The sequence below is a fragment of the Malus domestica genome, chromosome 10 (genome assembly GCF_042453785.1).
Source record: "Malus domestica chromosome 10, GDT2T_hap1".
Taxonomy (NCBI): Eukaryota; Viridiplantae; Streptophyta; class Magnoliopsida; order Rosales; family Rosaceae; genus Malus; species Malus domestica.
Genome location: NC_091670.1, coordinates 38,255,227 through 38,268,968, shown reverse-complemented (window position 1 = coordinate 38,268,968; position 13,742 = coordinate 38,255,227). Strand labels below are relative to the sequence as shown.

At 35.2% G+C, this 13,742-nt stretch overlaps 1 protein-coding gene across 5 annotated transcripts; it reads left to right on the top strand.

Moving 5' to 3' along the window:
- Positions 1-5,732: 5,732 nt before the first annotated feature.
- On the top strand, positions 5,733-13,504 carry LOC103440667 (probable LRR receptor-like serine/threonine-protein kinase At1g07650). 5 transcript variants are annotated; one of them, XM_070807006.1, is made up of 24 exons: positions 5,733-6,252; positions 6,585-6,750; positions 6,925-6,996; positions 7,096-7,164; positions 7,246-7,317; positions 7,425-7,496; positions 7,625-7,696; positions 7,796-7,867; positions 7,955-8,026; positions 8,160-8,231; positions 8,324-8,395; positions 8,862-8,930; positions 9,312-9,374; positions 9,590-9,655; positions 9,775-9,810; positions 9,900-9,934; positions 10,065-10,441; positions 10,665-10,860; positions 10,949-11,086; positions 11,592-11,710; positions 11,845-12,055; positions 12,140-12,377; positions 12,611-12,761; positions 12,972-13,504. In XM_070807006.1, exons 1-24 carry the CDS (start codon positions 6,132-6,134, stop codon positions 13,302-13,304), a joined length of 2,964 nt encoding a protein of 987 aa, XP_070663107.1. In that variant the 5' UTR covers positions 5,733-6,131; the 3' UTR covers positions 13,305-13,504. The 5 variants fall into 5 exon arrangements, with proteins under 5 accessions (XP_070663107.1, XP_070663108.1, XP_070663110.1 ...); XM_070807007.1 differs by having other exon boundaries at positions 6,090-6,227; XM_070807009.1 differs by having other exon boundaries at positions 6,113-6,252; positions 7,241-7,317.
- Positions 13,505-13,742: the final 238 nt, after the last annotated feature.

Sequence of the window (13,742 nt, the reverse complement as noted above, 5' to 3'; positions counted from 1 at the left end):
CGTCTCGTTTTGGTGAAGAATTTACTATTAGCTTATACCAAGTTATATTTTAAAATATCGTATTTTCTATAAAAACCATGAACTGGTAGACTATTTGATGGATGACGATAGGATGCTAGCACATGTTTTAGAAACCCTTCTTTATAGTATAGACGATGGATAACTTTATACTATGAAGTGGTTATTTATGAGAGGTGTAACTATTTGTGCGTACCTAGTGGACACTATGCTGCCTGTGGTGAGGATTTGGTGTTGGCAGTTAGGCCGAGAGAAATAATCCCTAGTTACGGGCTGAGGGACACGGAGCAGGCACTAGGCCGGGAGTTGGTAATCTCTGGCTACGGGCGTAGAGACCATGGTGCTAGCATAGGGCCGGAAGTTATATTCATTCAGTGATCTTTCTAGCAGCACATCGTACTTACGAGACGATCTATAAGACATTTACTGTTTTGATTTCGGCAATGTTATTCCGCGATATGACTTTTGAGATATTTTTGGCATGCTAGGATTTTTATGAAATCCATCATTTATTATGCTAGTAGTTTTCTTTATATAAACTGTGGAGGTTAGTATCTTGATAACTGTTTTATTATTTTTATATATATGAACTTGGTCCACTCACATTTGTCTTGCACCCCCATCCAGGTCTTAGAAACGAGGACTACGACACGACATACGAGGCATTCCCCTATCAGTAGCAGTCTATCACTCACTCGAGTGATATCTTGTAATGACCTTTCCTTTTATGATCTTGTTTTAGAACGTGTGTTGGGCACTCTAGACATTTCATTAATCTTTGTTTATTACTTCTAGATCCTAATGTTTATGCATGAATATTTCTTCCTAATCATTACTCTTGTATTCAATAAATGGCTTTCGTCACCTTTCGGTGTCGGTCATCACGTGCATATCCAGGTATTCAGGGTATATCGGGGTCGGGACGTGTCACGTTCACCTCTCTTCAATAACCTGATGAAAGGTAAATCACCTCAACTTGACTACTACATCAACATACGTTAGTACAATATGAGGTATTACTTGGTAGATGACATTTACCCAAAGTGGGCGACACTTGTCCAAGCAATTTCAAACCCTACGAATGACGCTGAAAAGTGGTTTACCTTACAACAAGAGGCATACCGAAAAGACGTTGAGAGAGCTTTCGATATTTGATAGGAGCATATTTATGCGACTTAGTTAGCTTGTTTCTTGGCATTTATGTTGTTAGTTCGTAGTTATTTTAGCATTTTAAGCTATTTTCGTGTGTTTGTAGGTCCAAAGGGTTAATGTGGCAAAGAAGTGCATTTTGGAGCATTTTGAAGCATTTTTGGGCATGAAATGGATAACATATGCTTGGAGCAAAAGGAATGGACGAAATTTGAAGTTTGTGCATCATCATCTCCCTATAAATAACCATTTTAGCACACTCATTTCGCCCAACACATCCATTCACCTACCACTACATCCACTCATTTCACCCAACACATCCACTCATTTCAACCACCCAACACATTCACCTACCACTACATCCACTCATTACCACCACCCACTACATCCTCTCCCTAGCCTTTAAATATATCCATCCAAAGACACATTCAAAGGGACAGTTGAGGGAGAAGGGAGGAAGACACATTCTGCCGCAAGGCAGAGTCTTTTCTTCTTAATCATTCAACACATTCCCACAACAAAAACACAATTCTATGCACCTTCATTTCCCTTTCCTTGCCGTGACCTCCATCCAATCTAAACACATTCAGCCATTCCTCCATACAAACAAACCTTCAAACACTTACCAACACCTTGTGCCGTAGCAAAGGAAGGGAAGGAAAGTGCTTGGACGTGCTTGCTGTCTAACTTGGATCGTTGGAGCGTTTAGATGTTTTCTTTCTTTTGTTTCTAATGTTTAAATTCATTTCTTTTCGTTTTGTTGTAAATATGAGTGGCTAAACCCCTCTTGGCTAGGGGTGATTTCAAAGCCATGATTATGTGTGTACTATGATTTGATAAATTCCAGTTATGAACTCTTGAATCGTAAATGCAATTGGTTTAACTATTTGATTGATAACTTATTTGTATTTGTTAATTAAGGGTCGACACTTAATTGGCATGCATAAATCCGTTGCTAGAATATAAGGAAGTTTCACATAATCGTTACAAACTTATATTCACATGTAGTGAATGTCGCTTATAAATGATCGCGTTAAGTTTAATTCTAGCATGAGTAACATGATGTCATAGTTGCAAGTGCTTTGTCAATGCTTATGATTTTCATTAAACGTAATGATCTTTGATTGTATTTCTATTATGATGTCATGTAGGGAACTTTAGAAGAATGTTTTGGGTTATCGAATGATGTCATCCAATCCAATAAAACAAGGAAATTTTGAGAGTTAACTAGTGATATCACGGTTAATTTGGAGCATTGTTGTTCATAATTCAATGAAGTAGTAATTGGAAATCGAGTTATTTGCATACATGTCATGTGTGGAGAAAAAGCCTCTAGCTATCTCATCCATCATCTTATTTCTCAAATTTATTTTACAATCTGTCTAATTTTTCATACTTGTTTGTTTGTTTCAACTTCATCCAAATCAAAACCTCCCTTTTAGTTTCTTGTTTCAAAGTGTTTCAAATATGTTTTAGTTTGTGTTTTTAAGTGTTTTGATTCAAGTAAAAGTCAATTTTCGTCCAAAGTCATTCCCAGTGTCTAGTTTAAGTTTATTTAATTGTTTTAAGCTGTTTTGATTATTTTAAGTTTGCTTTGAGTCTTGTGAGTCTTGTTAAGTGTTTTTAAATTTAGTTTTATGTTTTTGAGTTAGTTTAGAGGTTATTAGCAAACCCTCATAATCCCCCGTCCAGAACGATCCCTACTTACATTCTTTACTACAGTTGTCAAAAGAGGGTTAAATTTGTGTGTTAAGATAATTTTTCGCATCAGTGTTCTACAAGCACAGTGGAAGATCATCAAGGAACTGGCAAGAGGGTTGACTTGAGAAAATTTGGACTCCATCATGATGTCTTGCATCATATTACACAACATGATTATGGATGATGAGAAAGATGGGTATATTGATGGAGAGTCTGATGACGACCAAGAGGATCCATATAGGTCAAGAAGGGCTCGTGCAAAAATATATGATGAGCTTAATTTGCATTTGAATCCAAGAACTGATAGTATCTCTTTAAATAAGTACATAAGATGTTATAGGATGATACGTTCCCGTGCCACAAACAAGTACCTACAACAGGATCTTGTTGCACATCTTTGGGACAAAAGAAGCATGGGGTAGGCATGTAAGTTTTATGTTATTAAATGTTTTTAAAAATGTTGTTTAAGTTTCATGTTAAATGTTTTTTTTTTATGTTGTTTAATTTTATTTAATGTTGTTTCATGTTACTTAATGTTATTTAATGGTTTAGAAAGTTATAGGAAGAAAAAAAAAATAGAATTTTTAAAAAAAATTTGTAAAAAAAAAATATATATATATATATATATATATATATATATATATATATATATATATAACGGCTAGCTAACATAAGCTAGTTACCGTTAGACTTCAAAATCCGGCCTGGCTGCTTCCCTTGGGCCAGCCGGCTGGCCCTTTGGCCATTTTTCGTCTAATGGGGCCAACAAACCATTTAGCCTGGTTCTCGATTGGAGACGATTTTCAAGCTATTTTCGGCCCTCGACCCTCTGAACCCTTCAGTTGAAGATTATCTTACGAAAACATTTCCTACTCTGATAACCGATGTAAGCAAGACATTCCCCATTTAAACCATGCGCGCATCGTAATCATAAAACCATGCGCGCATACTAGTCATAAAACCAGTTCTTTGACTACTTTAATATATTATCCGATCAAAAACCATCCGAGTTCTTTGACTACTTTAATATATTATCCAATAAAAAAGTATGCATGTATGACCCCATCACGTGTGCTTGGACATGATTTTTGCCTTTTTAATTCTATTATATATATATATATATATATATATATATATATATATTTTAAACAAGGTTCTAAAAGTCGCTAGGCGCTAGTCGGGCGGCGGGCTGGGGCCTAGGGCCTAGGCGGCTAGGCGGGGCCTAGGCGGTCGCCTAGGCGGACTAGGCGGATTTAAGTAAATCTATCATATTTCAGGTAAATAAATGTCTGCTTCTACTTGAAATATATATAATTCTATCATAAACTACAAAATAGAATGCATATATATCATGAAGTATTGGAACATAATGAAAACATGTGAAATAAGGATATAATGTTTGTTCATTCAAGTATGCAACAAGTCTTTTACAATTTATTAGAAAAAAACAAAATGCAAAATGAAAGTTATGTATTTTCCATCTAAGTGAGTTGCAACCTAGGCGGGTCTAAGCGGGCTAGGCGGATGCCTAGGCGGTCTAGGCGGGTGTCTAGGCGGTCTAGGCGGTGGGCTGGGGCCTAGGCATTAATCGGGGCGGTGGGCTGGGGCCTAGCGCCTAGACGGGCCTAGGCGGCGCTAAGCGGGGATTTTTAGAACAGTGATTTTAAAACATAATATGTATAATTTTTTAAGAAACGATATTATCTACACTAAAGAAAAATGATGTGAGTTAAGCCTCACTATATAATGATAATAATATGATTCAAATTCGCTAAAATCGAACTTAAAATTTCTTATTTATCAATAAAGAGAAATATTATTAGAATAAAAAGAAATATTATTAAAATGTAATCGCTAATTCCATTTTTATATTCTAGTCTTTCTAGAGCCCCATTCAACACGTCTTTATCTGACACATATGAGTTGTCTGCGATCCGTCAACTGTGTTCACTTGTGTACGCCCCAGTTTGACATCTCTCTCCTGAAAGTCCAAAAGTTAAAAGTCGTTCTACATATTTCAACACAACAGCTGTTACAATAACAACTTTATATTTTAATACAAATTAAAGATGTTAACAAAGAAAAAGACTAATAAATGAGTAAAGTAATCTATACAAAAGACTAATAATGAGCAAAGTAGTTCTAATTATTCATGAACCTACCCAAGTTAATAAGAAGAAAAGACATAAAATAATAATTTCAAGAGAAATGTTAAAAAAAATTTCTCAATGAAATTCTTTATAAACTCTCTATCATCTTATATTTTTTACACAATTTAAAAATATTAACATAAAATTTATATTAAATTATGAGATAATAAAAAATACACGAAGATTCCAACTTTATATAAATTCTCTTAGCATTTCTCTAAATTTAATTCAAATGTCTTTTTTTCGCAACTTTATTTGTACTTCAACTTTTTCGTCTAATGATATCTTGTTTCTATTAAAATAAAAGTGACCTTAATTTGAGTAAACAGTTCACAAAGGGCGGGGAATAAACACATGAATCTATTTTTTATTTTTTGGACAAATGATATTACATGATGGGTCCATGTTAAGCAGGAGTTTTTGAATCTACAAAAGTTAAAGGTAGTTTGGCCTTGAAGTTTAGGACATGTTTGGTAATCCATTTGAATTCAACTTTTTAAAATTAAAAATAATTTTCAAGTTTTAGGTCTTAAAAACTTGTTTGATAAGATATTTTTCAAAAACTGAACTCAAGATTAACTAAAAAAATATAGTATATTATCTAAAAACATAAAAATTGAGTTTTTAGAGTTTTTAAACTTAAACTCACTCATTTCATTTCTTTTTTTTCTCTCCTTTTATTTTTTACCTTTTTCGTATCTCTTCCAATCTGCTCTCTTCATTTTCTCGGTTCTTTCTCTCGCTATTCTTCCTCTCTATCTCGTTTGATTATCACTTTTATTTCTCTTTCTTTTAATTATCTCTTACTTTCTTTCCCTCATCTCTCCTCTTTCTCCCTCTCATGCGACCCCTTCTTTTTAGATCTTTTTATCTAGTCTAAGTATTTAAAAATTTAAAATCGCAAACCAATCAAGTTTTTGAGTCTTAAAAAAAATTGTTTTAAAAAAATGTTCTTAAAAAATATTTTGAGAAATGATAAAAATTTTCAAATAGAATACAAAATAGCCCTTAATAATCCACTATTATTATTTATTCCATTTCAGCATCAATAATTATAACGTATATAAGAGCCTGTAGGCTGAGGCAGCAGAGCTCCATGGAATGTGAATAAAAATGGCAGCAAGTCAAAAGCTTTCAAAGTTGTTCTTCTGCTATGTTGTTCTACTCACAGTGCTTATCTGCTTTGAGCCAATCAAATCCCAGGAACAGGTGGGCACTCTTGCAGATGATGAAGGTATAGGCTCTCACTATTGGAATCTTTAGTTTTGATGTTTAATATGTGTGAAGTGATTGAAATTTTAGTTGCTAGAATTGGATTGTTCATCTGAAAAATGTTGAAAAGTGTATATTTATGGTGGAAATAACTTAAATTTATAAGCTTTTTAGACAAATTTTGACAGCAAATTGACAAAGAACGGAGCTCATGCTTGAAATTTTTATGAAGTTCAGTTTTCTGTGGCCAATTTTATTAGACTTACTAGAAAGGAAGAAACATTATCTTATCCATTACTTGCTTTTGTGAAAAGTGATTTTGAGATTGTGTTTCTGTTTATTTGGGTGTGCCAGTGGAAGCACTTCGTGAAATAGCTGTGCAATTGAATAAAAAGGATTGGAATTTTAGTGATCCTTGTAGCAATATTCCGACTATTTCAATCCCGCATACGGATCAGTACAACAACACTCTCGTTTGCAACTGCTCTTTCTCTGGCAATGTATGCCACATCCAAAGCATGTATGCACTTTTTACAAGCCGTAGTTTATAATTTTTGCTCTAAATTGCTTGTGATGGTTGTTGGCCAATGCTACAACTGCTAGTGTATAAAGGTTTTTGTCTATCAAGTTGTAAGAGATTCTGATTTTTATCACATCAATCATAACCTATAAGTTGTGGATCCTTATCACGCAGTTTTCTGATGGGACAAGACCTTGATGGTGTGCTTCCGCCAGCACTGTCGAAGCTACCTTACATTAAGCAAGTGTATGAAGATATTTCCACTATTTTTTTTTAGTTTCTCCAATCACAAATCTATTAAGCTTCTGTCCAAGATCCTAATAGCACTTTTTTTCTTGATCCTAGTAATTTGGGCCAGAATTACCTTAGCGGTTCAATACCACACGAATGGAATTCTACGAAGTTGGAATTTCTGTAAGTGACTTCTAGACTTTTGTTTGAGGTTGATGATAAACTCGCATGCCATTTATTGAACTAATGTCATGCCCAGTGCAGGGTTCTCAGTGTGAACAACTTATCAGGACCTATTCCTAGCTATTTGGGAAGCATGACTACTCTCCGAGCTTTGTATGCATCGAATGTTTCTTCCACTTCTATCACCTCATTCAGAATAGTTAGTTTGGTGCACCAATTTGTTTGTTTTGAATACGAACTTAACAAGGCTTTTCTTTCAGGGGCCTGGAGAGCAACTTATTTTCTGGAACTGTTCCCCCGGAGTTGGGCAATTTGGTTAACATGGAGATTCTGTCAGTTTGCTATTTTATCTTCCTTTGTAACTCTATATGTTTATATTTTAATTTTCTTGGATTTTCATAAGCTAGTATATATGTCAATTGACAAGGGATTGGTCTTGCTTTGCCATGGGTAACTACAGCTATCTTCGTGCTAACAATCTCACTGGTGAGCTGCCCTTGGCCCTAAAAAATATGACCAAATTAAGAGTACTGTAAGTGATATGACTACCTTAAATAATTTAGGTTCATTCCATGAAATACTTAAGATTTATGTCATTTAATCTTTCTGCTTTTTGTGGCATTATTTACAGTGATATTGGCAGTAACAACTTCACTGGAAGAATACCTGACTACTTTCAAAGTTGGAAAGACCTACAGGCCTTGTAAGAGATCTTTTCTAGTGCACTTTAAATTCTCAACTGAAATATTTTCATGTGTAATCCAAAATCCATCAACTACGTTGTTTACAGAGAGATGCAAGCGAGTGGTCTTGAAGGGCCCCTTCCATCTAGTCTCTCTGCATTGAATAATATGACAGACCTGTGAGTCCCCTTTTAAGCTCTCAGTTATCTTAATTTGCATGATCTCCTTGAGTCACTTTTCTAATTTAGAGAGAGAATTGGATTTATGAATATACTTGTATTCCAACACGTTGTCATGCTTAACCTTTTGCAGAAGGATTAGCGACTTAAGTGGTGAGAGTTCAGCTTTTCCAAACTTATCAAACATGATGGGCTTGAATAAATTGTGAGCCATATTTTACGTTTTATATATTTTTCTATTAGCATAACACATGCAGGTGAAAACTACTTTCCTAATACCGGTTGCTCAAATTGCAGGATGTTGAGGAGCTGCAATATAACAGGAGAAATCCCTGAATATATCTCTACCATGACAAGTCTGACTGTTTTGTAATTCTTCTATCTGTATTCATTCTTCATTTTTTTTCACGACATGCAGCTCTTAATAATTAGTTTTATACAATAGCTGTGGATTATTACTAATGTTGTATAACAAACCGATAACATTCTGAACATATTTCATACGAAAATTAGGTCATATTTCAGATTTATGGACTTAAAACTTTTGCTTGGCCTTGCACGTAACAAGCTTTAAAACATGTACCTTTCAGTTAAGCATCACATTCTAAATCTGTTCTTAACTAAGCATCACATTCTAAATCTGTTCTTAACCCAACTTGGAATGTGGTGTACGGACAGTGATCTGTTTATTTTTCACACTGACAGTCTTCATGCTGGTTGATTAATTTATCTTTTTAAGATTTACTTAATTTCCATTTCAAAAACTTGCTTCCGTGTTCACAGTATCACCTCCATTCCATGTCTTCTCATTATTTGTTTACATATTTATTTGCAGAGATCTTAGCTTCAACAGATTGGAAGGGAGCATTCCAAATCTTGCAAATATTATGCAATTGGCCACAATGTAAGGACTGTAATTCATAAGGGTAGCTAGCACACATAATGATGCATGGAGGCCTTTCCCTTGGCTCCTACATATGTCATGATTTAACTTATAAAGTTGTCGTTTTGATGTTATCATGGAGCTTAATTTCGGATAATGCACATCCTGATCAAATGAGAACGAGTACAGTTCTGTTTCTCATTTACCAGAAAAAAGATAACGAAAGATGAGAACGAGTGCACTTTTAAAGTTATCTTTAACCAAACTCTCGCTAGGAATCATAGTTGTACCAAGGGAAAGGCCTAATAAACACTTAAGTTTCCCGTCTTTCTTTGTATTTTGAAACAGTATTTTTACACATAAACATTCATTGACATCTGTTCTATATTGCTCACTTATCAGATATCTGACAAGTAACTTGCTTACTGGTCTTCCAGAGTGGATAAAAAACAGAGACAGTCGCTAGTATGTATCTTCATACCAGAATCTTACATATTTTTCTACTTTGTCATCCTGAATCTTATATGTTCTGCTTCTGCTTTATCTTTTTCATTACTCCGATGATATGCAGACTATTGAATTATAACAAGTAATTATATTATTTGCAAGTTTCACCAAAATATTCTGATATTGATTTTACTGAAATTCCAAGTTAACAGAGAACTTTGTGTTTTGTGCAGCAATATAGATCTTTCTTACAATAATTTTTCTCAGAATTCTGTCCCAAATTCTTGTCGAGAGACCTTGTAAGCATAACTGTTTTTCCATTTCTTCTTTATGTTAATGTCCTTGAGATAAACTTGCATTACTTTTTTTGACTTTCTAAATAGATGAATCTAACATTTTATAATCTGTTTTGCATCAGCAATTTGTTCAGAAGTTTTTACAGTCGGAACAATGCGTACGCTTCTAACTTCTTGAGCTTCATGCGAAGACTTTTCATTTCTTCTAATTAAGTTAAGAAGCTAATGTTTATTTTTCATATTGTAGGATACTTAGCAATTGCCTCCTTCCATGTTCAAAAGGTAGTTAAGTTTGTTGTAGAATTAAATCCAGATCGAGGAGTAAATTTGTGTTCATATGAAGTGAAAATGTTACAAAGCATTGTTTTAAGTTCTTAAAGCTTATACTTTCTTTGTGATCTTCTCTGTACAGATCAGTACTCGTTGCATGTAAATTGTGGTGGAAATCAAACCACCATTGGAAACATCAAGTATGAGGAAGATGATGCCTCAGGAGGTGCAGCAAAGTTTTTTCAAAACTCAGCAAATTGGGGATTTAGTAGTACTGGTGATTTTGCAGATGTTTGGAGCTCTGACAGTGACTATATAGCAAATAATATTTCAATACTCAGAATGAACAACTCTGAATTGTACAAAACTGCACGACTGTCTCCTCTTTCTCTCACATATTATGCTCGTTGCTTAGCAAATGGAAATTACACGGTGAAACTACACTTTGCAGAAATAGTTCTCAGAGACAACAGGTCTTATTATGGTGTCGGAAGACGTGTTTTTAACGTTTATATCCAGGTAGTCATTTGCAGTGCTTTTATGGCTCTGGAAAAATAAAACTTTTCTTTTATCATTTTGGTTTTAACCATTTGGATAGTTTTGACTCTTCCTTGTCTATTCAGTTTTCACACACAAAGCTTAACCAGCGATCCACAACTCCTCATACCTTTTTTACAATTTTTCTTAACCGCTCCCCCTCTTTATTATTTTTCTACTTGACTGAGTAAATTATTTAATGCAGGAACAACTGGTTTTGGAGGATTTTGATATTGAAAAGGAAGCACAAGGGGTTGATAAGGAAGTGATTAAGGTATTTAAAGCAGTTGTTAGTGTTAAGACTTTAGAAATCCGATTTCAGTGGGCGGGGAAAGGGACAACAAATGTTCCAAAAAGAGGAATCTATGGTTCTCTGATATCAGCTATCTCAGTGCAGTCTGGTAAGTAGTAATGTATAAGTTTCTCTTTAGACAATCCTGTAGAAATTTATTGTTCTCTTATTGTCACTGTCCTTGTCATTTATTCTAGATTTCGAGCCACCTGATGATAGCAAAAGGAAGAAATTCATTGTGATTGGAGTTGTTTCAGCATTATTCCTCATTTTCTTGATTTTGGGCATTCTTTGGTGGAAAGGCTGTTTTGGAAGCAGGACAACCAGGGAACAAGGTACAGACAATACCGTATAGGTCATTTTTTTGATTTAGAAAAGTCGAAAGTTATTCATATTTCTACTTGCTACAATAAGAATTTTCAAAAGGGATTGTACACTGGTCGCACCTATCAGTATGCTGAATCATTAACGATTTAACTTATCAACGAAAGTCAGCTGCATGGTTGAACACTGCAGAGGATCGGAAATCTTATTCTTAGAATTACTAAATTTACATTTAATTCACTCAAATCCTTAGCCTCTAATGTTTCCATTTACAATTCTAACTTAAATTTAATCCCAGTTCTAAAATAATTTCATCATCAAATCATGCATGCACGAATCTGATGGAATTTGACAGTTCATCAATATGCTAAAACTCAAAAGGGGTTTAAGGCCGGCCGTTGTTGTAAACCTGTTATAAATGCAAACTCAACTTTTGTCCTACCTCTAGTTGTTCACTTGCCCTCTCGATTCTCAGTGAATAAATAGTTCAATATGTTAACCTTTCAACATGAACAGATCTCATGGGATTAGATCTGCATACTGGTTTCTTTAAATTCAAGCAACTTAAGGCTGCAACTAACAACTTTGATACTGCCAACAAGCTTGGGGAGGGTGGCTTTGGAGCTGTTTACAAGGTATTCCATGACTCCTTTTGTTTCCCTATGTTTGTAAGAACTTTTCTTTTGTTTTGAATGCTATGGTGTATCACACTTAAGAGACTATTATGGTTGACCTATATTCCTCAAATGTGTTATATTTCAAACTGCAGGGCGAATTACTAGATGGCACTTTTATTGCAGTTAAGCAACTTTCTTCAAAATCAAAGCAGGGAAATCATGAGTTTGTGAATGAAATAGGCATGATTTCTGCCTTACAACACCCAAATCTTGTGAAATTGTATGGATGCTGCATTGAAGGAAATCAGTTATTTTTGGTATATGAATATATGGAGAACAATAGCCTTGCCCATGTTTTGTTTGGTAAGTTGGACAATCTGGAAGTGCAATACTTCCGTATCTTATAATTAGTTTCATAAATATTCTTAAGTTCTCTGTTAATTTCAGGCCCGGACGAAGGCCTAAAGAAATTGGACTGGAATAAAAGGCAGAAAATATGTCTTGGCATTGCAAGAGGTCTGGCTTTCCTGCATGAGGAGTCGACTCTAAAAATTGTTCATAGAGACATCAAAACAACCAATATACTACTTGACCGGGACCTTAACCCTAAGATATCTGACTTTGGTTTAGCTAAGCTGGACGAAGAGGAGAAGACCCATATTAGCACCAGAGTTGCTGGAACTATGTGAGTGACCTTCGTTTTGCTCTATCAATCATTCTGGTTTCTATTTTTACTCTCTTAGTTTTGACAGCTTTTTTTTTATTATTCAATCTTCATTTTAAAGAAAAACTTTTATTTGTAATAGATGTTTTAATTGCAAATGTGCATTTCAAAACATCACTGAATTTAATATAATGAATGTACATAAAATTTGTTAAATGGCATCTTCATGTATGCTAACAGAAGTTAATGTGCAGAGGATACATGGCTCCAGAGTACGCGTTATGGGGCTATTTGAGTGACAAAGCAGATGTTTACAGTTTTGGGGTCGTCACATTGGAACTCGTATCTGGAAAAAACAACATCAAATATCGTCCAAATGAGAATTTTGTATGCCTTCTTGATTGGGTAAGATCTTTGTCGCATTCGTTTAGTACATGAAGTGTATAGGAAACCAGGGTGCTTTCCGTAGAACTGATTTTCCAACATAAGCAAATTGTTTGGCTCCACCTGATTTGTAAAATAGAATGAAGAACTAAGAAACGTGGCTTTTCATTTTGTTTTTGAAATGTTTACAATTTTTCACCATTCCTTCTGCATTTCTTCTCAATGCCGCAGGCCCTTGTCTTGCAACAAAATGGAAATCTGATGGAGCTGGTGGATCGAAAGTTGGGGTCTGGGTTCAATAAGGAAGAGGCAATGAGAATGATAAAGGTAGCTCTACTATGCGCCAATCCATCACCAGCACTAAGACCTTCTATGTCCGCAGTAGTGAGCATGCTTGAAGGCCAAACTCTTGTTCAGGAGGTGAAGATAAACCCGAGTATTTATGGTGATGAGTTGAGGTTGGCCTTCTCGGAGGACTCTGATACTTCTACTGTACAGACCACGCGAAGTTTACTTTATTCATCCGATGCAAAATGGACCGCCTCTACCTCATCGTTTGTCTAGGATATCTATGCAGTTGATACTGATTCTCTACGGTAAAAGTAAGAACAGTACGGCCGGTTACTCTGCCACTGAAGGCAGGTACTCGTACCAAAATAAAAGCGCAACTTCACTAGAGACTACTGCTATACAAGCTTGTACAATATGAAGAGTGTAACATCAACTACATTATGGTTTTTATTGATCATAGCTTCTACATATAACGTGTATAACATAATGGTGGTAGTAGGTCGCATGAAGGTGCCCGAACATCATTTTTTATTTATTTATGGAAAACAATAGAAATCTTTATATACTAAAACTCAGTCCCCCGGGCACTGTGGATGACCAGTGTGCTGACCATTTTGCCCCTGGGTTTCTCCTTGGTTTCCTCCTTTGTGACCTGCTTTGCACAGTGAGATTACGTTTTTCCCCATTGGATGCACGTGTCGACCATCGCTG